The following is a 26,816-nucleotide window of genomic DNA, read 5'->3' as shown; positions in this document are numbered from 1 at the left end:
GCAGAGGGGCAAGTTTGGGACTCGGGCCTGCAGGAGCCGGGGCAAGGCAGGACTCGGCGCCCGCGGGCTTCTGCCGGGCTCGATTTCCACTCGGACCGGGCCGAGCAGAGAGCGCGGTCCCCCTTGCTCCGGGGTTGCACACAGGGACCGAGTGCGGCGTTGACAGCACCGGACGCTTCGGCTCGGCGGTCACGCGAGCTCCGTCTTCCGCACAGACCGCCGTTACCGGCCCGCAGCCACCGCCGGCTCAGGACACTCGGCAGGAGGGCGCGGGCCGGAGCGCGCCGCGGTGCCTGGGCGGCCGAGATAAACCGGGTGGGGACGCCGGACGCTCACGAGCGGGCGGGCCGGACGCGCCACGGGGCCCGACCAATCGCCAGCGCCGGCGATGATTCAAAAGGACGAGGGGCCAATGGGAGCCCGGAGGCCCCGCTGGGGGCGGGACCTGGGAGGCGCGAGTGCGCGGCGGCCGAGTGTGTCGCGCGCGGAACCGCCGCGGGCTGCTGGGTGACCGTCCCGGAGTGGCTGGAGTTCCCGCCGCAGCGCGGTCAGGTGAGCGTCGGCCGCGGGTCCCCGCCGCGTGCGGAGGGAGGGTCCCCCGGGCGGCTGGCGAGGCTGGGGCCGCGCGGGCCGGAAGCGGAGCGCGGGTTTCGAATCGCGGGCTCCCCCCCTCCTCCCCCTCGGACGCGCGCGTTGGGAACTCCGGACGGCCGGGGCTGTGCTTGCCGCGGCGTTCCGGCCCTCGGAGGGCGGGCGGCCTTCGGGGAGGAGCTAACTGCCGCCCGGAGGGCGAAGCCCCGACTCCCGGAGCGCCATCCCGCCTTTCCAGGCCTCGTGAGTGCTTCTGCGCGGTGACAGCCGGCCTCGCGCCTCCTGCGGCTTCGAGGGCCACTGAGTGCGCCCCCGGGGGTCGAGGGCCTGCGCCGGGGCACTTCGGGGTCGGACGGCGGGCTGGCCGCGAGTCACCCTGCCGTTGCGCCCGTCGTGGGTCGCTCGCCTGCTGTGCGAGGAGGGCCGGAGTCCAGGTGCAGAGAAGCACGTGTAGATCTGGGGCTGCAGAGACAGCGCGGGATCGGGGACCTGATCCGGAGAGGGCGACGAGAAGTTCGGTTTAGTTTCTGAGCCTTGCGTGGGGAGGAGGGCGCGAGTGAGTAGGACTAAATGATAAATGTACCCTTGGGTGTTAAAGGGAAAAGGCCACTCTGGATGGCTCTGCCAGGGCACGGACCCTGCCAGCGGGTTCCTGTTTGCGTTCTGCCCAGCAGGCCTGTACCGGCTCAGATGTTAAAGGAAAGCTGTCAGACATCGTTTGAGTTTTTTCTTTCTGCCACCTCCAATGGATTTGGAAAAGTGGAGAAATGATGAAAGACCCTTTGCTCGTGAGCAAAGTAGCAGAAAGAAATCTGTCGCACTGATACATAGTAATATACTGTACCATAATGTGTGAGGAGTCCAGTGCTAAGTAACACTCAAGTTATCAAGTTAGCAAGCGTCTGGTCTAACAGAAAAACGCCTGAGAATCCCTGTGTTTCTGCTGTGTGGGATTGAGGGTGCTGTGTTTCATAAACAGCCTTTCTTTGCTGACTTGGCTGAAACACCCTTTTAAGGGAAGCCTGTCTGCCTATCTTGACTTGTTAGTTTGGTGCATCAGGACACGCACTAGTGTCTGGAGCCTCCTTATCCTCTCTGGTATAATTCTCTGCTGCAGTGCAATATTTTGGGATCCTATTACATAGCTTCCTCTGACTGTGTATGGATCTTGGGCAAAGTGGCATGCACATCATTGTTGCTAGTCCCATCCTTTATTGTCTCCTACCATATGGAATATCACCATCAAGTCTCAGTTCTTTGTGTGTGTGTGTGTGTGTGTGTGTGTGTGTGTGTTTTTGTTTGTTTTTTTTTTTTTGGTTTTTCGAGACAGGGTTTCTCTGTGTAGCTTTGCGCCTTTCCTGGTACTCGCTTTGGAGACCAGGCTGGCCTCGAACTCACAGAGATCCGCCTGCCTCTGCCTCCCGAGTGCTGGGATTAAAGGCGTGCGCCACCACCGCCTGGCGTGTGTGTGTGTTTTGAGACAAGATCTCTAGGTAGTCCTGGCTGCCCTGGAACACACTGTAGACTAGGCAGACCTCCAACTCAGAGATCTGTCTGCCTCTGCCTCCGCCTCCTGGAATGCTGGGATGCTGGGATTAAAGCCACCAGGCACAGCCAAGTCTCAGTTCTTAATTCTTTCCCTCCCCTTTTCCTGGGGATCAAATTTCAGACTTTTTCACATTATAGACACATTTTTGAAAAACTAAGGCTCAAATATCTGCTGGGTGCCTTGATTTATGTATCCCAAGGTATTGTACTTAATAGGTAAAATTTTTTTTTTTGACATTGACTTTGGTTCATTGTTGCACAGATGTAGTAAAAAGGGTGTCTGATGCAATAGAGAAATAACTGAGTCTAGGGCCATACCATCCTAATCCTCCAGATTTCATCTGATCTCAGAAGCTAAGTAGATTGGGCCTGGGTAGTATTTGGATGGAGAAATGACAGTGAATGAATGTTTCAGATGGTCCAGAATGAATCTGTTCAAGGGCCCTTTTAAAGGTACAGGTGGTTCGGAAGCCCCAAAACGCTCCTATTTCAAGGTTTTGAAGTGTTGTTTGAGCCCGGAGTGCCATCTTCATATAGAAAGACATTGTGGCTTTCTCGAACTTTGGATGACCAGTGTAGGAGACTAATGCTAGTAATTGTTTGATTTGGGGCGGTCTGGGAAGGAAGAGGGGACACCAGAGAAGGAAGCCTAGCACATTTCCTTCCTCTTTGCCCAGGGAGGCTTGGGACCAAGTGTCGAAACCGACAGCGCTTGATGTTGTCACCTTCCTGGTTTGTGCCTATCCTCCTTGTGCAGAAGTGGCCATTGCCCTTCTTCTCCCCCAGGGCCCTCAGGTACCCTTTGCTAGTCCATCTTCATTCCCAAAGCTTCTGGGCTCTTTCCCCTTCCAAGTCAAACTTACTCATTACCCCAGAGATGCTATCACACGTTAGGGAGACTGAGGCAGTCTCTGTAATGTGTCTCTAATCACCAGATAAGCACTTGTGTTTACTTTCATCTGCTGTCTGTCTAAATAAACAAAGCTTGTGAAGTTTTTTTCTCAGGCGATTAACAGTGAAGAAATGTATTTAGAAAGACTTTCTTGGGAGTGGTAGGTAATGTAACTTTCTCCTTAATTCCAATCTGCAAGAGTCCTTATGTGTTGCTGCTGGGTTGCATAACCAGCTCTTGGCAGGCATGTGTGAAGAGTGTCTTTATGTGCTTTGGTGATAATGGAGAATTGCTTAGCAGGTGACATCTTCAGCTGAACACTCTTGTGTCTGCTGCTCGCTCCATCGTTTGGTATCGGGGCACTGGCCAGAGGCACTTGTTTTATCCTGTGAATCTGTGAATTTGGTAGTCAGTGAAGAGAAAAACGTGACTACCTCAGAGCTGGGAGCACAGCTAGCATTTGATATTTCTAGAAGGATGGCAAACTGCCCTATGTAAATGACAGTTCCTGAAGATTGTAGTTTCTTGAAGTATATATAAGGTTTCATGGGCCATGTTTTGAAACAGTGGCAAAGAATGTTCCAACTGGAGTAGGTGTCCACTGTAGGCTTGAGAGGTGAACTTGGATGAAGGCCAGGTACTTGTCGGCTTAGGTGGGTGGTTGGCAGAGTTACTTAGTATGCACTTGGGATTTGACTCAGAATGCAAACTTTATGAAGTAAACCTCAGATATGTTATTCATTAAGGATTTGAAACATTCCTGTTGGTACATTTCTAACTTTCCTGGTGTCTCATAGTTTATTATTTTTCAGTATGGTAGCTTGTTATATAATTAAATGCATTTTAAAGCTTTTAAAATATGGCATTGCAGATTTACATGTAAAAATAAGTGTCCTTTTGAGATGTTCTGAGTTTGGGTTCCTGCAGGTGAGGAGCGTTCTGAGTACTACAAAAGATGCGCGTGGTGTTGTACTTCTCAGTGCCACTTCATGTCCCCAGTGGCTAAGTCCTCACCTACAGAGTGACTCCAAATGAAAGAAAATGAAGCTGAGATAATGATTCGTGCTGTCTGCTATTCCCCACCTACATTTGTGAATTTTGATAGAACGTGAACTTGAAGCTCAAGTTTATCATCTATAGAATAAGGACCTGTGCACACCTTCCTTGGAGGCTTCCTGGCCCTAAAATCTTGACCAGTTGACAGATCTAGAAAGTTGTTTTAGGGGTCAAACTAGTTAAAAAAAAAAGTAGTAAATATTGACTGAATTTTTTTTCTTTAAAATTGTTCAGACTAATTTTAGAAAATGCCAAGTAGGAAGTTTGCCGAGGGTGAAGTGGTCAGAGGTCGATGGCCTGGGAGCTCCCTTTATTATGAAGTAGAAATTCTGAGCCATGACAGCAAATCCCAGCTGTACACTGTAAAATACAAAGATGGAACTGAGCTGGAACTGAAGGAGAGCGATGTGAAGGTGAGTGTACCTTAGTCTTGTGGAGGATGGAGGGGCCTTGGGGCTCATCTGTTCTTGGCTCAGGGGATGTGTGAATGAGGTGTGGGTGCAGATCCCAGCAAGCTCATACCATTGGGTCTGAACCCTCCTGGGAGGTGTTTGCTGTGAGTGCTGTTTGACAGGGTAGGAGAGGGCCCTGGGTTTAGGGATGTTTTTAGCACTGTTTCCTTGAGTTGAGTGCTAGGACAAATGGAAAACAGGTGTAGGGCGGGCAGCATACCAAAGGCCTATGGATGATGTAGACACAGTCAAGTACCAGAGAGGTGGATGGCTGGGGACAGTGGAGGCGTCCACAGGGGGCAGGCAGACTTGGGGATTTTTTAATAGTTATGTACAGGACTTGAGTTTCTTTTCTGTTTTTTTTTTTTCTCCTTCAAGACAGGGTCTCACTGTGTAGCTCTGTTATCCTGGAACTTGCTTTATAGACCAGGCTGGCTCCAAACTCAGAGATCTTGCTGCCTCTGCCTCTCAAGTACTGAGATTAAAGGTATGTGCCACCACCTCTTGTCAGGGCTTAAGTTTCTTCCTCAACATTGGTGATTTAATCAGAGTGACGTTTTCTAGGTTTGAGGCCAGCTCACAGCTTCCCTTTTCCAGCCTATCTGTTGTGGGCCTGGATTTTAAAATATTGGTTCATGGTATATAAATATTTAACATAAAATGCATAAAAATTAATTTCTAGGAAAATGCCTTAAAGCTGCAGAGTTTTAGTTGTTTTCTACAGGCATGAAATTATTTAGTCAAAATGCTTTGTCTACTTAGAACTTTGCAGTTTTGGATCTGGCTGGTGGTGGCGTACGTCTTTAATCCCAGCACTCGGGAGGCAGAGGCAGGCAGATCTTTGTGAGTTTGAGGCCAGCCTGGTCTACAGAGTAAGTTTCAGGACAGCCAAGGCTACACAAAGAAACTCCGTCTCAAAAAAACAAAATAGAAAAAGAAGTTTACAGTTTTGGACCTTGTGACTGGTCAGTAACTAATAGTTTGAACCCATGGTCTGTGGATCCCACCCTGTGTTTTAGGCTTCATGGCTCATGGAGTTTGTGTAGCTTAGGGGCAGCTCCAGGTGGTATGGCATATGACTTCTCTTTTAATGCTGTCAACAGTCATTTAAGACATGCAAATGCCACCCGTAGCTGAGCACCATATACACGAAACAGCCCTGGACAGAGGCCCAGGGGTTTGCCTGGCTCACGTCTATATCCTGAGAAACGAGGAAGGAGTGATTTGCAGTGGATCAGAGAGAGTTAAATGCATGTTAAGTGCAGCTGACCAAGGGAGTTAAATGCATGCTTTGTTAAGAACTCAAGTGGGTTTCAGAGTGACCCTGTAGGGCTGCTTAACTTTGAAAAATTGGTTGCGTGCTGATTATGTTTGACCATGTTGGTTTTGGTCATTTTCAGTTAGAAGCTGTTCTTGTATTACTGGGAATATATACAACTGGTGGGATAGACACTGATTCCGGGGATACCTTCCAAGCTGGAGGAGGAGGGGAGCACTGTTTGTTTCCCAGGAACTGGTCCTAAGGGATCAGTTCTCAGACTCGTGAGTCCCTTGATGCTTAGAATGGGTGGCAGCAGATAGTGGCCCTTACTGACCTCTTCTAGCTTAGGTTTGCCACTGGATGTTAGTGTTCTGAAAACATCTATTGCTTCTCCCTTTCTAGCCTTTAAAATCCTTTAAGCAAAGGAAAAGTGGCTCAACTTCCAGCTCTCCTTCAAGACGCCGTGGCAGCCGCTCAAGGTCACGCTCCCGGTCCCCTGGCAGGGCACCAAAAGGTTCCAGAAGATCTGCCTCTGCCTCCCACCAGGCCGACATTAAGGAAAAGGAAGCACGGAGGGAAATTCTGCAAGTTAAACTGACTCCGCTTGTATTGGTACTTTTCTCATCTGTAACTGCACTGGCTTCCCCTTGTATAAATGCCTGTTCAGATGTTGTGCGCTTTGGTTGTTGAGATAACTAATGTAAGGCAGTAGCATGTGTGTGAAAAAGAAATACAGTTCTTTTGACTATGTAAGAAAAATGTTTTATTTTTGATTTTTTAATTTCCAGTGTGTGCATGTGTACATATGTGTAGTGTGCATATAGACACACATGTGGAGGTTGGAGGATAACTTTGTGTAGTCAGTTCTCTCCTTCCACCCTTCTGTGAGTTAAAGGGATCAAACTCGGATCATTGGGCAGGAAGGAAAGCATTTCTCCCCATTGACCTGTCACATTAGCAACTTCTAAATAACGTCACTAGGGTACTATTTGTATGTGGTCTTTAAAGGATGTGTCCATCAGCCGGGCGGTGGTGGCGCACGCCTTTAATCCCAGCACTAAGGAGGCAGAGCCAGGCGGATCTCTGTGAGTTCGAGGCCAGCCTGGTCTACAAAGTGAGTTCCAGGAAAGGTGCAAAAGCTACACAGAGAAACCCTGTCTCGGAAAAAAAAAAAAAAAAAAAGGATGTGTCCATTGACTCAGACATAGATTGTAGGTTGTGAAATGATAAGACAACTATGTCATAGAGACGTTCTCGCTCTGGTTGGCATCCTTATACTTGATCACTTTTGCTATTGAAAACTGGTGTTTTCAGTGGGCTTTCATGGTGCATGTAGAAACGTGTGGAGCCTAGAGACCTAGCACAATGAGGTTTGTTGGGTTTTTTTTCCCCTAAGATAGGGTAGCCCAGGCTATCCATGAACTCGTTATAATCCTTCTGCCTCAGTTTGCTCAGTGCTGAGATCATAGGGCGAGCTACCATACTTGGCAGATGAATATTTTAGAGCAGTAGTTCTCAACCTTCCTAATGCTGCAACCCTTGAACACAGTTCCTGGTGCTGTGGTGACCCTCAACCATAAAATTATTTTTGTTGCTACTTCATAACTGTAATTTTGCTACTGTTATGACTTGTAATGTAAATATTTTTGGAGATAGAGGTTTGCCAGAGGTGTCTCGTCCCACAGGTTGAGAACTGCTGTTTTAGACGGTAATGGTAGAGCAAATACAGAATGTTTAAAGTAAAAAGAATATTGTTCATTTAATATTATCTCTTCTGCAGACAATGCTGCATACAGGCGTTCAATAATATTAAAAACTAGACTGTAGTGTACTCTTGTAGTTAGACTTTTATTTATTTTTTTAAATTTTTTTTTTTTTGTTTTTTGTTTTTTGAGACAGGGTTTCTCTAGCTTTGGAGCCTGTCCTGGACTAGCTCTGTAGACCAGGCTGGCCTCGAACTCACAGAGATCCACCTGCCTCTGCCTCCCAAGTGCTGGGATTACAGGTGTGTGCCACCACCACTGGCGTAGTTAGACTTTTAAAATGTTGAAATAATGAAAACAACTTGCCATGGAATATTTTTCTCTTGTTGTGTTACATAGTAAATATAATAAATTATATAGATGTTATTGTTAAAGTCAGTTCTGTGGTGCATCCTAGTATTTTTCTTTCCAAATTTTCAGTATTCTAAACACTTTATTTTCTGCAACATCTGGTTAACTCCTTAGACTAAGTTCTTTTTTTTTTCCCCCGAGACAGCGTTTCTCTGTGTAGTTTTGGTGCCTGTCCTGGTTCTTGCACTGTAGCCCAGGCTGGCCTCGAACTCACAGAGAATCCTCCTGGCTCTACCTCCTGAGTGCTGGGATTAAAGGCGTGCGCCACCACCGCCCGGCTTAGACTAAGTTCTAGGTCAGATGGACAGTGCAGAACAGAGGCTTGTTGCTAGGTTGGGTGAGAATGTTTATGCCAGTGTCAGGACTGCGAATGCTGGATTTTCATTCTGAGGATTATAACAGCAAGTTTACCTTCGGGCTGCCTCAGCTTTGGACATCATGTTAGGATTGCTCCTTTCCACTCTTGGTTGTACTCTTTCTGAATAATTTACCTCACAGTGTTGAGTATTCTGTCATCGTCTATCTGTCCATCTAATGAAAAGCATTGGCATGTAGTTCGCATGGTTTAGAGTTGGCTGACTGGCTGTGTTCCCTCTGTGCTTAGTACAGATATTTCAAACCTGAGGTATTGCACACAGCTCTTAGGTGTGTCCTCCATTTGCTGACTGACTTGGGTAAGCTTAAGTGTATGGTGACTGCTCCGTTGCTCAGGAAGGCGCTGAGCTAGAACCCACCATGTCAGTGCTGCCCTTTCTCAGCTGGCCTGTCAGTGGATATGTTTGGTCGGATTTTTGTTTCCGGCTCAGTAGTGCTTTAGTTGGTTACCAGTCTACAGAGCAGTGAAGAGACTGTTGCAAGCGTTGTCTTAACAAGTTCTTGCAAGGAAGGAAAATTAAATATCAGGTGGCATGAAATTCAAGCACCCACTCTTCCCCTTGTTGACTGTTTAGGGTCACTGAAGAAATGTTTTTTCTTCATTTTTTTTTCTAGCTTATGAATGAATTTGCCAGTTTTTACTTACCTGCCTTTCATAGGAATGTTAAGTATCTAACAGTGAAATTATTGAAACATTTAGTTTGAAAGATGGAAACGTTTGTTCCAAAACTTGCATGGTGTTGCACAACTGTAATCCCAGAGGTCTCGTTGGTTTTATCCTTTGGCTTTTAGCTTGTCTCTGCTTCATTTCCAGTAGTAACTTGTTATCATTGCGATCCTTTCAGTCAGTTTCAGTTCTGATTATGATGCTTTCATGTCCCATTTAGAAGCCATTTGGAAACAGCATCAATGTATACAACGGGGAGCCCGAACATATGGAGAGGAATGACATGTCACATAAGAACAAGCAGGTAGCAAAGTACTCGTTCACCTGGGGCACTCTTTCTTTCTTTTCCCTTCACACTCTCGGGAATTGTTGTATTTCATTTGTTCATGTTCTGTCTTTAAGACTACATGTAATTTAACAATTTTATTCTTGTACATTCACAGCTGTATAGAGATGCTTAGTAGCATTTGCATTAATTGTAAACTACAGATATTTAATACCTTTTTCTTCAAACTAGGAAAGAATTATTTTGTCACCAGAAGGCAGTTACATAGCTACACAGTACAGCCTTCGTCCAAGAAGAGAAGAGGTCAAAGTCAAGGAAGTCGAGTCCAAGGAACAAAAGCTTGTTACCAGAGGACCCGCACCTTTGGAAACCTTTCAAGTGACCACCCCACAGAGGAAGGACTTGGAGTTTGGAGGAGTACCTGGTAGGTGGTAGAACCCCATGAAGGAGGAGAAAACGTGGGTAGAGTTGCTCCCACATGCACAGGAAAGGTCTCTGTGCATCAAGGAGAGAGTATGAGGAGACGGGAGATTGGGGAAGAACTTTCCAGAGAAGGAGCAGTGGTATAAAGGCCTGAGTAGAAAGGGTGCTGACGTGGCTCTCTTTAAAGCTTCAGCTGTCTATTAGGTCCTGAGGATGGAATTGCAAAGGAGTGGGGAAGAGAGTTTGCCCAGGCGAGGGATGCAGGAAGCGGGGTGGTGGTCCTGTAGGGCAGAGAGCTGTTCATGATGAGTGGAGATGGCAGGGCCTGGCTTGCATTCCTGGCAGGAGCAAGCTGCAGCGTAAAGCATCCTGCTGCTCTGCCCTGCCTGCTAGGCAGTGTGCAGAGCCTGTGCAGTAGTGAGTGTGAGAAGCTGGTGAAAGCTCAGGACCTCAGCCAAACAGCTCATAGTCTGCTTGGCTTACCTGTTCTGCTTGTTGTAAGTTACAACACCTTGCTAGTTGGTCTTTCACAGATGGTGTTCAGCATCACCCAAAATCTGTATGTGTTCTGTAAGTGTGACAGTATGTTAAATGTTAGAAATTTATGGATATGAAGTCTATTAAGATTAGAGGGCTTGTTGGGAGGTGGTGGCGTATGCCTTTAATCTCAGCATTTGGGAGGCAGAGGCAGGAGAATCTCTGTGAGTTCAAGGCCAGCCTGGTCTACAGAGCGAGTTCCAGGACAGCCAGAGCTACACAGAGAAACCCTGTCTTGAGAAAAAGATTAGAGGGCCCATTTTCAGGCTTGAGTATAGTGGTTCATGTTTATAACCCAGAACTGGGAGGCTGAGGAAAGAGAATCTATAGAGTTCAAGGCCAGTTTGAGCTACATAGTAAGCTCAAGGCTAGTGTAGGCTCTGTAACAAGATCCTGTTTCCTCTCCTCAAAAAGATTAGAGTGACCATGGTTTGGTGTCCGGATCTTAGCACTTGCTCTTTTTTTTGCTGGTAGCTGGAGTTGAAAGTTTCAGAGTTAGGTCTCTGAGGGGAGTTCATGCTTTCCTCACTTACCCAAGTTGTGTGGGCATGTGACAGGTAGAAACAGAGTTTAGAAAGTTACTACATTTTATTACTATTTGATAATTTTGGGAGGCGGAAGGAGAGAGAGTAAGCAAGCTAATGCTATAGTGTTCATGTGGAGGTCAGGGTTAGTCCTCTCCTTCCCTTCCACATGTAAATCCTGGGTTTGAACTCCTGTTGTCAGGCTTTTGTGGCAAATGCCCTTCTATGCTGAACCATTCGTTTCCTTAGCCTGAGATAGGGAGCGGTTTGTTTTTGTTTTTTAAAGATTTATTTATTTCATTTCATATGTATGAATGTTTGCCTGCATGTTTCTTGTGTGCACCACATGTGTGCCTGGTGACTAGGGAGGTCACAAGAACACCGAGGTACAGATGTTTGTGAGCCAGCCACCTTGTGGATGTTGGGGACTGAATGCAGGTCCTCTGAGAGCAAGCGCTTTTAACCACTAAGCCATCTCTTCAGCCCCTGGAGAAGCGAGTTTTTGAAGCTACCTTATAGATTGGTTTCACACAGCTAGCAGGCTAGTGTTGCCCTAAGTAAGAATACGTAAGTATGCATAAATAGAAAGCCCGTGGGACTTTGAAAACTAAACACACTGGACTCGAGTGGGAGTCTCCTGGACTGCTGTTTGCAGGTGCGTTCCTCATCATGCTCGGCCTGCCTGCTGTCCTCTTCCTGCTGCTGCTGCAGTGCAGACAGAAGGACCCCAGCCTGCTGACGTTCCCTCCTCCTCTGCCAGCTTTGGACGAACTCTGGGAAACCAGAGTGTGTGGCATCTACCTCCTCTGGTTTTTTGTTCAGGCTCTCTTTTACCTTCTGCCGATTGGGAAGGTAAGATTTTGGGGTTTGTATTTTCTTTTTTGGAGACATGGTTCTTGTTGTATAGTCTTGGCTGACCTGGAACTCACTGGGGAGACCAGGCCCACCTTGAACTCACAGAGATCTGTGTGCCTCTGCTTCCCCTGTACCGGGATTAAAGGCATGTGCCATCCTGGCTGAAAAGGCATGGTATTGTGAAACTTGTGCGACTTCTTTGCTATTGCTTACATTTTATAGCAGTTTCAAAGTTAGAAGCTGTCAGTCATACACTAAAACAGTTATTTCTGTGCCTATAACTCTTCACATATTAAGCATAACTTTAAAAATATGATTTAGATTTCTTGTCTAATTACCTGTATTTACTTTTCTTGCTTTTTAAATAAAATACCCGACAAAAGAAAAAGCCAGTTACTTTGGCTCATGGTTTGTGGGTAACATCCATATAAAGAAGTGATGGTGGCAGGAGAGTGAGGTTCTGGTCATTGCATCATTGGAGCAGAGAGAGGATGAATAATAAATAGCATTCAGCTTTCTTCCCCCTTTTTTCAAAAGTGCACTGTGTGTGTGCAATACTCTCAGAGGCCAGAAGAGGACATCAGATCCCCTAGGACTGGAGTTAGAGATGGTTGTGAGCATCCATGTGAGTGCTGGGAATGACCCCCTGGGTCCTCTGGAAGAGCAAGCAGCCTGTGTTCTTAATCACTGAGCCATTGTTCCGCTCCTCTCTTCTTTCTTCAGTCTGGGAGCCTAGCCCGTGAAATGGTTGGTGCTGGGTCTTCACACCTCAACCCAATCTAGAAACTTCCTCACAGCTGGGCCTAGAGGTTTGCCCTGAGGTGATTCTTGATCTTGTCAAGTTGATATTCAGTATTTCTGTCATACCTTCCAATTCAAACAGAAGAGTAAGCCATTTATTGGCAGTCTGGCTCTTGGTGGAGCAGCTGGGGAAAAGAATACTTCCTCAGTGTGTCCACTTCAGGTACAGCATCTTAAGTCATTGTCTTCTGAGCTCCGTGGATTAAAAAAAAAGAAACAAAATACAGATTAAAGTTTGTTTCCAGTTTCCATCCTTAGAAATTTGTCGAGAACACTGAGTCCTTTTTAGACTCATGTAGTATCCTTTAAACTCCCTCCGTTGACGAGTAGCCTGCTTTCAGTTGTGTACTTTTCCTTAGATGTTGAACATGAGCTGTCCTAAACAGTACATCATTTATTCAGACCTTGTTCTTAGCAGACTGCAGCTTTGCCAGCTGGAAGCTGTGTTAACAGGACAGAGCTGCATCTCATTGTTACTGGCTGTCCTGGGCTTCTGTGATGATGGACCTACAGTCATTCTTACTGTAGGGCTCTGTTCAGATTAATATATCATGAGGCTTAGTTAAGCTAGATAACATTTATTTGGAAAATTAGCTTTGGTGATTAAAAATCATGCATACACACAAACCAAAGTGATAGATTTGCAGATAGATGATAGATAGATAGATAGATAGATAGATAGATAGATAGATAGATAGATAGATACTATGTGTCAGACAGACTCAAGGTCGAGAAATCCTGTATCTGTATTATCAGACTAAAGCCCAACAAGAAACCTGCAATCGAGAAGGGTCTCTTGGGGTTTCGCCAATCCTGTGATCTCAGGTTTTACATTTCTATCCTGGGTTCCCGTTCCACAGCAAATGCAGAGGTGCTGGCAGATGATACTGTCTTAGTGTTGGGCAGTTTAAAGTGAACATTTTTGAGTAGCTACTTGAGGCTATATGTGGCTGCCCATTTACTCAGGCAGCGTTCTCACCCTCTTAGGGGGCTTCGCTGTGCTGCGTGCAGTGGGTTTGCCATGGTGGTTCCCACTTGGGAAGTATGCTCATAGTCCTTTGCTGGAGAGTAACACTCAGCATAGTAGAGGAGCGTGTGTAAACAGTGGAATAAGTCAGTGTATACATGGTGTTGGCAGCACACAGCCTGATTGAAAAAGCCTTTCTTGTTAAACTATTGTTTACATATACATGCATGTTATTGGCTAGATTCCCCATATGAGAGAGAGCATGCACATTTCTTTCTTTTTGAGTTTGTGTGACCTCACTTCATACGTTCTAAGCATCATTTTCCTGCAGCTTTTTCTCCTTTTTCTTTTTAACTAAAGAAAGGCTAAATATAAGAGGAAGGACAGAATGCAAGTGATGGACACAGTTATGAAAGAGGATATAAAGCTAGTTGTTCTTCTGGTTCTAATCCTGTCATGGAAATTTCTGGTTGTGATCATAGGTAGTACATAAAATATATTCCATACTGAAAGTGTAAAATGGAATGGGAAGCTCCACAACTTCCTTTCTGAATGACTATTCTAACTATGGAAGTTCATTGAGTTGTAGATCGTGGGTCTTGTTAATTTCTGTGTGTTATTTCTTTTATTGTTCATATTTTTTCTTGAAGAGAGCCTCACAAATGTGAGACCATTTTGTTAGTGATGGGAAGCCAGAGTTTGGAGCCAGATGGAGAGTTTGGAGCACACTAAATCTTGTACTGTGCATGGGAGGGTTTGGTAAGGGTGGTTGTTGAAGTAATCCTGGTGCACTGAGAAATTACTAGCTCCATGTTTAAGGTAAATGCCTGACGGTGGGGTTGCTTCATCAAGGGCTTGCCATTACATAATCCTGTATTTTCTACTGTGAGATACTTACTTTCTTGGGTATAGTGAAATTCAAGAGTTTGAGAAGATTACATGCTTCTATATGTGTGTATATAAGAAAGGTGATAATGTGCTTGAATTTTTAAATTAAAATTTAATGTGTTTTTTTTTTTTCTTTTAAGGTTGTAGAAGGAACACCTCTTGTTGATGGAAGAAGACTCAAGTATAGACTAAATGGTGATTTCCTTAAATATTCAATGATCTAACTTTTATAGTTTTTAAACTGTTGGCACTGATTCACTGGGATATTGAACAGTAGATTATCTTTTAGTAGTTTGAAGAATTGTGACTAAATTAACTTATTCTAGTAGCTAATAAGAAAAATGCTGTGTAAACCAAATAGTTATTCCTAGTATCTGGCTCTCTTTTCCTTCTACTTTGTTTGAGATGGGACCTCGGTATGTCACACAGGCTAGCCTGGAATTCACTTTGTAGTACAGGCTAGCCCTCGTGTTTCAGCCTCCTGAGTACTGACATTACAAGTGTGTGCCGCTAGCCTGGTTAGTTTCTTTTTTCCTTTAAAGATTTATTTTTATTTTGTGTGTATGAGTGTTTGCCTGCATGTGTGAATGTATGTATTTATGCCAGTCAGAAGTAGGTGTTGGATCCTCTGGAACTGGAGTCACTAACCATTTTGAGCAGCCATGTGGGTGCTGGGAAACCAAAGTGGTTTCCTAGGTTGAGAAGAGCAGCCATTGCTTCCCCTTTATTTTTTATTTAATTACTTATTTGTGTGTGTGTGTGAGAGAGAGAGAGAGAGAGAGAGAGAGAGAGCGTGCATGCATGTGTGCATGTGCCTGAGTGTGTGTATATGCACTGTCTGACTTAGGGTTTCTATTGCTGTGAAGAGACACCATGGCCACGGCAACTCTTATAAAGGAAAACATTTAATTGTGACTAGTTTACAGTTCAGAGGTTTAGTCCATTATCATCATGGTGGGAAGCAAGGGAACATGCAGGTGGACATGGTGCTGGAAAGATAGCTGATCTTGATCTGAAGGCAACAGGAGATGAACCATGTCCCACACTAGATGTAGTGTGAGCATATGAGACCTCAAAGCCTACCTTCTCAGTAACACACTTCCTCCAACAAGGCCACACCTAAGAGTGCCACTCCATATAAGCCAAGCATTCAAACACATGAGTCTATGGGGGCCATAACTATTCAAACCATCACATGCACCGTGTGTGTGGGAGCTGTTAGAGAAGTGTTGGACTCCTGGAACTGGAGTTACAGGTTGTCAGCCACTATGTGGTGCTGGGAACTGAACCTGAGTCCTCTGAAAGAGCAGTATGTGCTCTTAACCACTGAGCCATCCCTCCGGTGCCTAGCATATACTTTTAACCACAGAGATCTCTTTCCAGCATGTTTTATTCTTTTCCTTTTTATTTTTCTGAGACAGGGTTTGTGTTGCCTTGGCTGTTCTGGAACTCACTCTGTAGACCAGGCTGGCCACAGACTCAAAGAGATCCACCTGCCTTTCCCTCTCAAGTGCTAGGATTAAAGGCATGTGCCACCACCACCTTTAATTTTCTTAATAGCATTTACCATTTTCCAGGCAGTGGCAGCGGCGCACACCTTTGATCCTTCCTATCCTTGATTGCATGGCTTCAGCTGACTGGACTCTGAGCTGTCTCTTGATTTGTGTCCACTCTTTTTGTCAACTTTACCTGAAAGCTGCATCTTTACCTATGCTTTTTACACCAAGAAGCTGTAATTATTGCTTCTTAATTAAGAGGAAGTTGTAAGGAAGGGTGTAGAAATTCACTGTTAACTGAAAAAGCAAGGAGAAAGCTTTGGGTCCCTTGCCTGCCTTTTTTTATTTTCTGGCAATTATGCCTTCCCACATCAGTGTCTTCTGTTTCCTGGAGTTTTCCTGGTAGGATGTAGTTGTATGGGCTAGGTTGTATTTACTGTCCACTTGACAGACACTAGGAAGCTGTGGGCACTCATCAGTGCGTTCATGTTGTGTGGGGAAGGAACAACTTGGAGTGGACATTGACCCTTTGGTCTAGGTATCTCCGTGGTCAGCACATGTGTTGGGGCTCGGTACAACTTTACCCTCTGAAGACTGTGATGAAGTTCCACTAATGCTATTTTAAGAAATCTGTGCAGTAGTTATCCTTAAATGATTTTCATTTTACTAGCTTGGGTGGAGTGACTCATTTTCTTTTTGAATTCTGTGACAAATGCTCCTCAGTTTAGGACTGTGCTTATGTCTGTATAAGTCCGTCTTAGTGCAGCCATACCTTAAGTTGCAGATGTACTTTCTGCAGCTGACCTACCACTGTAGAGCATCTGCTGGTCACCTTTGTGATCATGCAGCTCACTGCACTGTCCAGTCCCAGGAGAGGACATTGTATGGCATGTTGTTGCCTGGATCCAAATTTGAGTATGGCTCTGAATGTGTGTGTCTTGCTTTTTGTCCTGTGGATGCTATAGTAGAAAATTCCTAAGTTGAACCATTGTAAGCGAGGAACGGTCTGAATAAATTTTAGTGTTTGGTTTCTTCTCTGCTAGTTTTGGGTGGTACTTTTTTACTGGCTTGCCTAGGACTTTTACCTGAAATCATTCTACAGGATTGTAGAGGGGAAGCAGAAACGTTTTTGGGACTGCCTGCCTTGAAGGGCCAAGTTGCAAGCCATCCTAGCCAGCTCTGTGCCAGGCCTTAGGCCATCTTTCTGTTCTTGCTGAGCTCCTTGCTGGTGGACCCTGTCTGGGGGTCTGACGTGCTCTGTCTTCTGTCTGCGCTGGCCTGCGGCAGTGGGGTCTGGGCAGAAGTGGGCTGTTGACTTTGCCCTCGGGTCTCTTGCTCTTGGTTTGTTGGTTTTCCGAGCGGTGTTTTGTCTCCGTTGAGGGTGTGGTCTGTTCCGAGCACTGCACCTGGGCACTTGGTCCTTTTGTAAAAACCCCTCCTCTGTTTATTTTTGCTTCTAATATTACTTTATTTCTTTTTATGGGTTTTACCACTAAGGAAATGCCTAAGACATTTTGAGTGATTAATTTGCATAAACTATAGAGTGAAAAACAACTGTGACCACTTCATAAATTTTATGAGGGTTAAAGTTATTCCTTGGAATAAACTTGGTATGTAGAAAACATGAGTTTGGATAGCAATTTGTGTTGTCCCTCTTAACTTTAGCAAAGCTTAGAAATTTTCTCATTAGTGATCATGACTTTTCTGTGTTTGACTGTTAATTGAAATATAATTTAATAACTTCATCTGGAACATACCTCAGCACTTCAGCTTTTGCAAGAAAAATGATTTCTTTAGCGGAAACTGCTCTCCCCACCAAACACACATGCACACATGTACACACGGTTGGCCGGCACCAGTGAACTGACTTGTAGACCCTCTCAGGGGTTTCAGTCTGCCTGTGCATCAGAGTGTAGCCTGGTCTGGCCATGTCCTGGGATGACAAGTATGAGTGACCACACTTGGTTTGCTTGTGGCTTCTGTTGTGAGGGTAGGGTACTTTAAAATCCGTTTTCTAGGTGGCAGAATATAACTAGAATCTTTATACCATTACTGACTAGTGAATTCCAACATAAATATTTATAGTTTTATGCCTACTAAAATCATTCTGCTACTAAGTAGTATTAGATTTGAAAAAACGTGTGCTTGCCAGTCTCTGTTGGGAGCTCGTTATTTGGCTTTGGACTCTGACAGTTTGGAGTAGTGCATTTTGAGATTCTTTTCAATTTAACAGGAAATTTCTAAAACCTTTCTTTCAGCTTTCCTTTAGTTAACAGTAGGTAATGATGGTTCATAGTGCAAACGAATGTTAACATTTTTGAAAGACAGTACGAGAGCTCTGGTATTTACATCTTAAGGACATTGCACATTTGCATATTTCTGACTATAATATGGATACTGAAAATAAAACTGAAATATAAAACACTGCACTGGCTAGTAGCTCTGCCCAGGAGGATAAGGTGTGTGTGGGTGGGTGTTTTGAGCCCAAGAAATCAAGGCTAATTTGGGCAACCTAAATGTGAGCCCCGGGATGATGTTAACGAACTTCTCTCTCCCCCCAAGGATTCTATGCTTTTGTGCTGACGTCCGCCGCCGTGGGAGCGTCTCTCTCGTGGGGTGTGGAGCTGCACTTCGTGTACGCCCACTTCCTTCAGTTTGCCCTTGCAGCCCTTGTCTTCTCAGTGCTCTTGAGTGTCTACCTCTACGCCCACTCTCTGAAGGCCCCGAGGCATGAGCTGTCCCCGGCCAGTTCTGGTGAGCGGTCACATCACGTGTTCCCTGGGTGTGTCTAGAGCCTCGGGAGCCATGGCTGCGCTTGAGTAGGCTGCTGCTGTTGTTTCCCTAGTTTAATTGTGGGACGTGAAGAGACGTGGGAAGAAAACAATTGGAGGCAAAGTTCAAATGTTTTTTCCTCATTCATTTTTAGTTATTAGATGCCTAAAAACCTCTGGCAGCACAGTTTTTTATTTATTCTTCCTGTCTATCAATCATCTATTTATTTATTTTTGCTAAGTAATAAATCCCTTAAAAAAGTGGAAAACAAAACCAGGGTGCAAGTTGTTTGGTTCTGACCTAAGGTATTTTGTAGAAGTTTCCTATAGACTGGATGTGGTAATACATGCCTTTAGTCTAAGCACGTGTTAGACAGAGGCAGGAGGATTTCTCCAAGTTTGAGGCCATCCAGATCTACATAGTGAGAACCTGTCTCCAAAAAAAAAAGTTTCCTATTATAAAATTTAAAAAAAATTGCATACTTAAAAAAAACCAGAGGCAGGTGTGGTGGCGCACGCCTTTAATCCCAGTGCTCCAGAGGCAGAGACAGGTGGATCTATCTATGTGAGTTCCAGGACAGCCAGGGCTATGTTAGAGAAAAACCCTGTCTTAACAAACCAAAAAACAAAAAAAGCCTCCAGTTTCTTAGAGTTGGGGGATCTGTCTGGTCACATGAGCTCTCAGGAGGCGGGGCAGCGCTGGCTCCCCAGGCGGTCGTCCTGTCCTTGGCTTCTCATTTCTGCAGTCTCTTGAGGGAGCAGATTGGACCTGGTAATAGGGAGCAGTTGGGTTTAAAGACTTTGACTTGACTGGGTAAACACTTGTCCCTTCCCAGGAAATGCTGTCTATGATTTCTTCATTGGCCGTGAATTAAATCCTCGAATTGGTGCTTTTGATCTCAAATACTTTTGTGAATTGCGTCCTGGATTGATTGGATGGGTATGTTTTTTATTTTTTTTAAAATTCAGTGGTATGACTTTATCTTACATCTAGAAGGAAACGTAGGCAGTTTTAAAGAACAATAATTACAGTTTTCTTACTATATTTTTTTTATACAGGTTTAAGATACTTTGTTATGGATTATTAAACATCCCAGAATTTTTTCATTTTTACATATATCTATGAAAGTGATAGTATAGATGGAATGATGTAAAAAATACTGTCTCCCTCCCCTTTTCAATAAGACCTTATTTTGACCCAGTTTTAGACTTGGAGAATTGTAGAAATAGAGCCAAGAATCTCCTGTATTCTTTAGCTGGATTCCTGCATTAATGCCTGGCCCATCATGGACAGGAGACCTGTTAGTAAGAAGACTGTAGTTCTTCCTGGGTCTCATTAGTGCTTTACGGCCGCTCCATTCTTTCTTCTTGTCCCTCGTCTCCTCTGGTCTGTGCTGGTTGCTTAGTCTCTCATGACCACGACACTGCTTTGAAGATACTGACCAGTCATTACGACCATCCTTTAATTTGGGTCATTCCACCATGTTCTCATGATGAGAGTGAGGCTGTATATCAGCAAGAGTAACACAGGAGTGCCACACGTCAGGGTTGAGGTGTCTTGTTCAGTGGTGGCCATGGGGTGGTATGGCCTGGACTTGTCAGCTGTGCTTGTCCCTGGACGTGTTTTCTGCCTCTTTTTCCAGGTGGTGGTTAACTTGGTGATGCTTTTGGCTGAAATGAAAGTACAAGAACGTGATGCCCCGTCCTTGGCAATGGTCTTGGTTAACAGTTTCCAGCTCTTGTATGTGGTGGATGCCCTCTGGAACGAGGTAATTTGTGTTATTTTGTTGTTTTTTTTTTTTGAGGTCCTAGTAGTCCATGCTGGCTTGAACTTGTGATCTTCCTGTCTGAGCCTCTCAAGTTTTGATTACAGGAGTGCATTTCTGAGACTGCACAAGATAGTTTTAAGAGCTGAGTTCTTGGAGGCCATGAAGTCAAGCAGCTTTGAGAGTTGGTTTTTCTCTGAGGAGCTTGAGCTGCTTGCATACAGAGTGAGGGTGGCGTAGCCTGCCTCTGCCTTGTGTTGGTAATGATGTAGTGGCTCAAGGGGCCTGCACATGGACACTGGTAGGCGTGTCAACAGCTCTATGTAGAAGTGACTTTCTAATAATTTAACAGGGAATTCTGTTAGCATCTTAAGGAAAAGCTCTTGTGTGTACATATGCACATAGGTTCCTGCATGGGTGTATATGTACATATACATGTGAGGCCCTGAGGACAGCCTCAGGGTCACTTTTTGGACTGTTTTTTTAAAATGAGGTGTCTCTGGCCTAGAACTTAGCAAGTAGGCTGACTGAGCAGCAGACCCCAGGGCTCCACCCGTCTCTGACCCCCCTGGCTAGGGTTACAAGTGCACACTACCTCATTTTTAAAATGTGGGTTCTGGGGATTGAACTGGGGCCTTCATGCGTACAGGGCACTCACTTTACTTAGCATTCTCCCTGGCTGCTTAAGGCAAAACTGTTCAGGGGATATCAATAGGAGGCTTGGAGTTGGGAAGTTTCTGCCTGTTCTGTGTCTCAGCTAGACTATAAAGAAGGGCGAGACATTTCCTCAGCACCTGGCAGCTGCTTGTAAATTAGCACTTGATGGGACATTTTCAGTGTCCGTCTACCGCCACAGGAAACGGAGACTGCCCGTGTAGACGCACCTGATTTGGAGAGGAGTCTGTCCGAGGCCCTTGGAGCCTGAGCAGGGTGTAGGGTCTTCATTGGTCCCGGGCTTCATTACACTCGTTCCTCTCGCTGACTTTTGTCGCAGTATGTTTTTATTTGCCCTGTTCCCTGTGCTCCTCAGTCACCTTTATCTTATCCTCCTATCAGAGCATGTGCCCCCAGAGCTGATAGGCATAAGCATCATTCTGATACCTAGGGTGTGAGCTTTAGGGCCTAGATTTGTGACCTCTGACTTTTTTATTCCATGATGATCTGGGGTGGATGCCTTTGGAGGTACTACTTTTTTCTTTAACCCAGAACTAGTTTTTCGATAGAGCTCTACAATAGCTAGTTGTACTACCCCAGGGCAGGAACCAAAGTTTCAGCCATTCAGAGATGTGCTCATGAGTCTGGCCTTCAGGTATCTTGGTCCAGAGACATCTGGTGGACCATGTGCTCATGCTCAACAACTCTTAGAGTGTGCATGAGTGTGAAACCATTGGTTCACCTTGTTGCCAGCCAGCTTGCTGCTTCTGTGGAAAATGCAAAGGAGAGTTCAGATGATCCAGATTTGGTTGGTGGTTATACTGGTTTTCCACAAACACATTTCGAACCCATTACCTCTGCTAGGCATTGTGGCATGTACATTTGACAAAAGAGGCTTACAATGCAGCAAAGAACCTAAGTGGACAAGTAGAGTGGCTGGTGGCTTTCTGGAATCCAGAATGCTGGCATCTGAGAAGGGCTGGCCAGTGCAGGGTCAGAAAGGCTGCTGAGGGAAGGGAGGAAGGGACTGAAGCTGCAAGAAGGTGAGGTCAGGGAGGCCCTGGGCAAAGGCAGAAGCCTGAGGGGGTTTAGAGGTCCGTTACTGCAGGAGTTTAAGGTGAGGAAGAGGCAGGATGGGTGGGACATGGTGACTTAGGCCAGAGCAACTGAACTCCTGCCTTTTAACATTTTGGTATGCCTTCACTTAACATACTTGGTCATAAATTAGTACTTTGCTTAAATCCTTTAAACATAAGGTGGTTTTTATTTCTTCCCATCTCATTTTAGGAAGCGTTGCTGACTACCATGGACATCGTCCACGATGGCTTTGGCTTCATGCTGGCCTTTGGGGATTTAGTGTGGGTCCCGTTCACCTACAGCCTTCAAGCCTTTTACCTGGTCAGCCATCCCCATGACTTGTCCTGGTCCTTTGCTTCTTTCATCATTGGCCTGAAACGTGAGTGTTGGTCTCCGCTCAGTCCAGGTCCTGCGTCTGCTCTTGTCACACCCCATCTTCCTTGATCACAGGTTTGAAATAATTGGTGATGGAGAAGTACTGAGAAAATTCTGAAGTTCGCAACGAGAGTGGAAGACATGCTAGCTCCACTGCTCCTCTCATTGGAACATTTTACTTAAGCAGTTGAACTTGAATTGCTTTAGGAACAGTTTCTCTTCTCTGTCAGATGCCTGCATTTTCTAGAGATCTTAAAAACGAGATTGGTCTTCATACAACTTTCGGTCTTACTGTAGACACAGTACCAGATACTGTGGCCTGAGGTGCTCATGAACTGTACTGAGGGGCGGGTGTGACCACAGCAGGCAGTGGAAAGGGAGCCAGTCCTCTGGGGAAAATATCACCGTGTACTTACTGGAGGATGTGGGTTTTGAGGCTCAGTGGGAAGACAGGCAGGGAGCCAAGTCAGCACAGGTAAGGGGTGGCGGGCAGAGGGAGAAGTCCAGTTTGGCTGCTGTGAGGGCTACCAGGCCCAACTGTTTTTCAGGTCAGGTGGTTTTCCTTTAGTCCTTTGTGATCATTCAAAACCTTCACCCGAAGTGGATGGGAAAATTAGCACTGAACTTCAAATAGAGCTAGTTTTAGGACACTGAGTATCTGTGATGGAAGAAGAAACCCAAGCTCCTGGTTAATTTAGTGTCTCCACTGATTATTCCTGTCAGTGGCACCTGTGAGTTAATCAAGACCAGTCTGATCTTACAGAGGCTGAAGTGGAGATTTGTATTTGTTATTCAGATTGTGTGGTCGTGCCACGTCAGGGTCTGTTGAAGTGTGGGTAACTCTGCCAAGCTGAGGGGGTTCACACGAAGTGCGGATGCTGGCTTCTGATTCAGCTGGTATTTTACCGAGGAAGTATCTGCCCGTCTCAGAGAGCAGACGAGACAGCCTGGAGTCAGTGTCCGCTGCCGCTGTCCCAGACCCTGTTCTTTGTGGGCATGGCTGGCGGGCCGTGTTACTTTTGCCTTCAAGATGGATGATAGTGAGATTCGGGGACTGGGTGTTTGTTTATTCAGTTGTTTTCAAGAAATCAGACTGTTTTCCCTTTGCACATTTACTTAGGGCTCAGAAACAAGTTTTTTAAGAGAAATTCCAGATGATTTTAGATGCTCGGTTATGTCTCAGTTACTAACAGGAAAATATTTTAAAATTTCAGTCTGTGGCTATGTCATCTTCCGTTGCGCGAACTCCCAGAAAAATGCGTTCCGGAAGAACCCCAGTGACCCGAAGCTGGCACGTAAGGATTTCAGTTTGTTGATTGATATTTATACATTATGTGTAGGTCTCTATGCTTCATCTTTTAGAGGTCATTAAAAGAGGTTTTTGTTTTTATATAGACTTAAAGACCATTCATACTTCCACGGGGAAGAGTCTGCTTGTTTCTGGATGGTGGGGCTTTGTTCGCCATCCCAATTATTTGGGTGATCTCATCATGGCTCTGGCGTGGTCCCTTCCATGTGGTAAGCATCTCAGTGCCGACTTGTGTCATTGGTTGGAGCAAGTCTGGCTGCTGTGGTGGGGTGAGAGCACCTGCCTGTTTTGGGCTCTGGGTCCTGTTTTCTTGGTGTCTGAAGGGATTGGGAATGTTTTGAGTTGGCTTTCCTAAGAAGACTGTATGGAACATTTGGTTTACGATTTGGCATACCTTGATTCAGAAAACTAGTTTTTTGGGTATTGGAGGGAAATCAGGAAAAATCATGTAGTGGAAATCAATTGAGTGGCTGCTGTCACCTACAGGGTTTAACCACGTCCTGCCGTACTTCTACGTCATCTACTTCACCACGCTGCTTGTGCACCGAGAAGCACGGGATGAGCACCAGTGTAAGAGGAAGTACGGCCTGGCCTGGGAGAAGTACTGCCAGAGCGTGCCCTACCGCATACTCCCCTATGTTTACTGACCCGTGCTCGGTGGCGCAGCAGGCCAGACGCCTCTCACAGCAGCACCAAGTCCAAACGAACTCACTGTTGATGCACTGACAGGAGCTCTAGGTTTGGTGGTTGAGTCAGGACTATAGAGCCAAATAGTAGCTCCTTTATGTAGTTGTGTAGCATTAACAGAGAGAGAGAAAGTGAAAACGTGGTAGGATTTGTTTGTTAAGAGGAAAATTTTCATCCCTAAAAATCTGAAGTCTTATTTTTGTAGTTTTTTGATTTTTCAGTTGTTTTTTCCATTTGAATTTTTTTAAGTGAAAACCCTTAAAAGTACATCTATGCTATTTAAGTACATTGTACTTAAAGAGACAGGAATGAAAATTCTAAATCTAGGTCATGCAAACCCCAGCCCAGTATTGATGGTCTATGTAAAGAGTAAGCAGATCTCTTGCAGGCCCTGTTTAAGGGTGACCATTCATAGCAGTGGCTTGACCTCAGACTTTAAAAGTGCTTTTGGAAATGTAAATACATAGCTTACTTTTATGTAATATATGGTGACTTGTGATTTTTCTGTACAGTTTTTGAATGTGAGATAATTGTCAGGAACTAACTAGTTTTTTTTTTTTAAACAAAAACATTTTCAGTGTTTTAAATTAAGTTTTTGTAAAGTAATGTGAATTTAAAAGTGTAAAGCAATTAGAATTCATTTAAAGTTAAAACATAGGAAAGTTATTTTTATCCAAAGTTTGTGAATTTGGCTTTGCTACCTCAATTTGCAGGTGTGTTTGCCTTTATAAACTGTTGCAAATAGAAAAAAAAAGTATATTTTTGGAGTAACAGCACTATTTAAACATTTTTTTACACACATTGGTGTTTGAAAAATTGCCATTTCAGGCTACTATTTTTGTATATTTTTGACTTAAAATTCAGTGTTTTTGCTACAGTTTATACTATTTTGTATCCTTTATGTCTTCAGAACTCTCTAGAAAGGAGTTCTACCTGAAACAACTTTAAGGAGCTGACTTAAACTTTTGTTTTCTGTCTCAATTTAATAGATGTACTAAGCTGGTGGTAGCCGCTGAATTCTAGTGAAGTTGATTAGTTTCATAGTAACTGTCCTGGACAAGTGGCAAATTCACTAGACTTTTATATTCAAAACTACGTTGTCCCCAGAATCTTAAACATGAGGATGTAATTATAGTGTATACTTTTGAGTTTCAATTACACATATCACATATGAGCCAGATGCAAAATGTTCGTTCTGCTCCAGAGCTTAGAGTGTATGTAAAGTAGCTTATGTTACTGTGATCATGAAGTTGACACTCTGCGTTCTATCATTTTTAGACTGTTTTTATGAAATTGTCACTGTTTTACTAGTCCTAAGGTCTGCAAGCAGGTGTTTTTATATTGCTTTTCTCCTGGTATTGGCATGTATGTGCTGCACTTAAAGGGAATTTGGGGTAAGATGATGAAAGACATTGGGTTCTTTGCCTGGTAGTGAGAACCGAGTCTGAGCTAGGGTAGTGCTCCAGTGTCTGGGTATCAGCTGCAGGTTGTTTTCTTTTGATATTTGGCAAGCTTTATAGGAAGATTTGAGTTGAAAATAAAGAGTTGCTTTGATCTCTTTAGAGCCTCGTTCTTTGCCTGCAGCTCTGGTGTTACACAGGAGCCCCATCATTCTTTGTTTGGATCTTTCTGAGCTGTAGGGACTCATCAGGTTTATAGCAGAGCTTTCAAATTGCTGGAACCTGAGCCAATGGTGGTTCATTCCTGTAATCACAGCAATCCAGGAGGTTGAGTAAGTTTGAGGCCATCCTGGTCTAGAGTGTGGGATATTGTCTCAAAAAACAAAACCCCAACAAATAATGGGTTGGGAATCTGAGAGTTTAGGGGTAGGGGCAGAAGCCCCAACTCTTAAAAACTGGTCATTTTAAGTTTTTGCTGTTTAAGAACACTAGGTGGGGTCTGTAACACTTTGAAGCAAATCTGTATTCACAGCAGAAGCACACGTGTTCATTTGAAAGCCAGCACAGACCCTACTTACTTAGTGAAGTCTCACACGACTGTGCTGAGGCTGACCAGGCACATGACATTACAGGGTTGTTCCCCACAAGTGAATGTCCTGATGTATGCAAATTTGGGTCGAACCCAAACTTAAACTATTTTGGTCTGCATATTTATTTCATTCATTCTTCTCACACAGCAGTGCAGCCTGCATGGTGATCCAGTGACTAGGAGGTTTCTTCGTTGGCAGATGAACTGATGTTAAGAAATTTGGTGGCAAACCAGTAAAAGTATTTCTTGACCTGTCAGGTGTTTGGTAAACTGGACATTCAAAAGTCTGGAGCTCTGAGTCTGTCTGGTCAGAAGCTTGGGATGTTTCAATCTAAAAACAGTTAACAAAAGCAACAGATCACATTTTCTGTGAGTAGGCTTGAGGTATTTGTTAGGAATTAAATACATTTTTTTGTACTAAATTAATGACAGTCAAGTTGCATATTGGAATTGTA

At 44.7% G+C, this 26,816-nt stretch overlaps 2 protein-coding genes across 4 annotated transcripts in view; one reads left to right on the top strand and one right to left on the bottom strand.

The window, feature by feature from the left end:
* The first annotated feature begins 429 nt into the window (after positions 1 to 429).
* Lbr (lamin B receptor) lies at positions 430 to 25,930 on the top strand. 3 transcript variants are annotated; one of them, XM_052737842.1, is made up of 14 exons: positions 430 to 552; positions 4,322 to 4,500; positions 6,203 to 6,412; positions 9,177 to 9,260; positions 9,474 to 9,666; positions 11,382 to 11,578; positions 14,378 to 14,432; positions 18,296 to 18,487; positions 19,341 to 19,444; positions 20,148 to 20,273; positions 22,212 to 22,380; positions 23,591 to 23,671; positions 23,772 to 23,894; positions 24,172 to 25,930. In XM_052737842.1, exons 2-14 carry the CDS (start codon positions 4,336 to 4,338, stop codon positions 24,330 to 24,332), a joined length of 1,860 nt encoding a protein of 619 aa, XP_052593802.1. In that variant the 5' UTR covers positions 430 to 552; positions 4,322 to 4,335; the 3' UTR covers positions 24,333 to 25,930. The 3 variants fall into 3 exon arrangements, with proteins under 3 accessions (XP_052593802.1, XP_052593803.1, XP_052593804.1); XM_052737843.1 differs by lacking the exon at positions 430 to 552 and adding an exon at positions 608 to 834; XM_052737844.1 differs by lacking the exon at positions 430 to 552 and adding an exon at positions 869 to 1,147.
* The window catches only part of Dnah14 (dynein axonemal heavy chain 14), a 216,412-nt gene continuing 215,493 nt past the window's right edge, over positions 25,898 to 26,816 (bottom strand). Inside the window, exon 85 of the mRNA XM_052736532.1 lies at positions 25,898 to 26,692. Coding sequence (XP_052592492.1) covers positions 26,489 to 26,692 — 204 coding nt within the window. The 3' untranslated portion in view covers positions 25,898 to 26,488. The remainder of the gene's footprint in view (positions 26,693 to 26,816) is intronic.

The sequence above is a fragment of the Peromyscus californicus genome, unplaced genomic scaffold (assembly GCF_007827085.1).
Source record: "Peromyscus californicus insignis strain IS unplaced genomic scaffold, ASM782708v3 Scaffold_14__1_contigs__length_90479793_seg_2, whole genome shotgun sequence".
Classification (NCBI taxonomy): Eukaryota; Metazoa; Chordata; class Mammalia; order Rodentia; family Cricetidae; genus Peromyscus; species Peromyscus californicus.
Note: the sequence above shows the minus strand (reverse complement) of the source record. Positions and strands in the feature narration are given on the sequence as shown.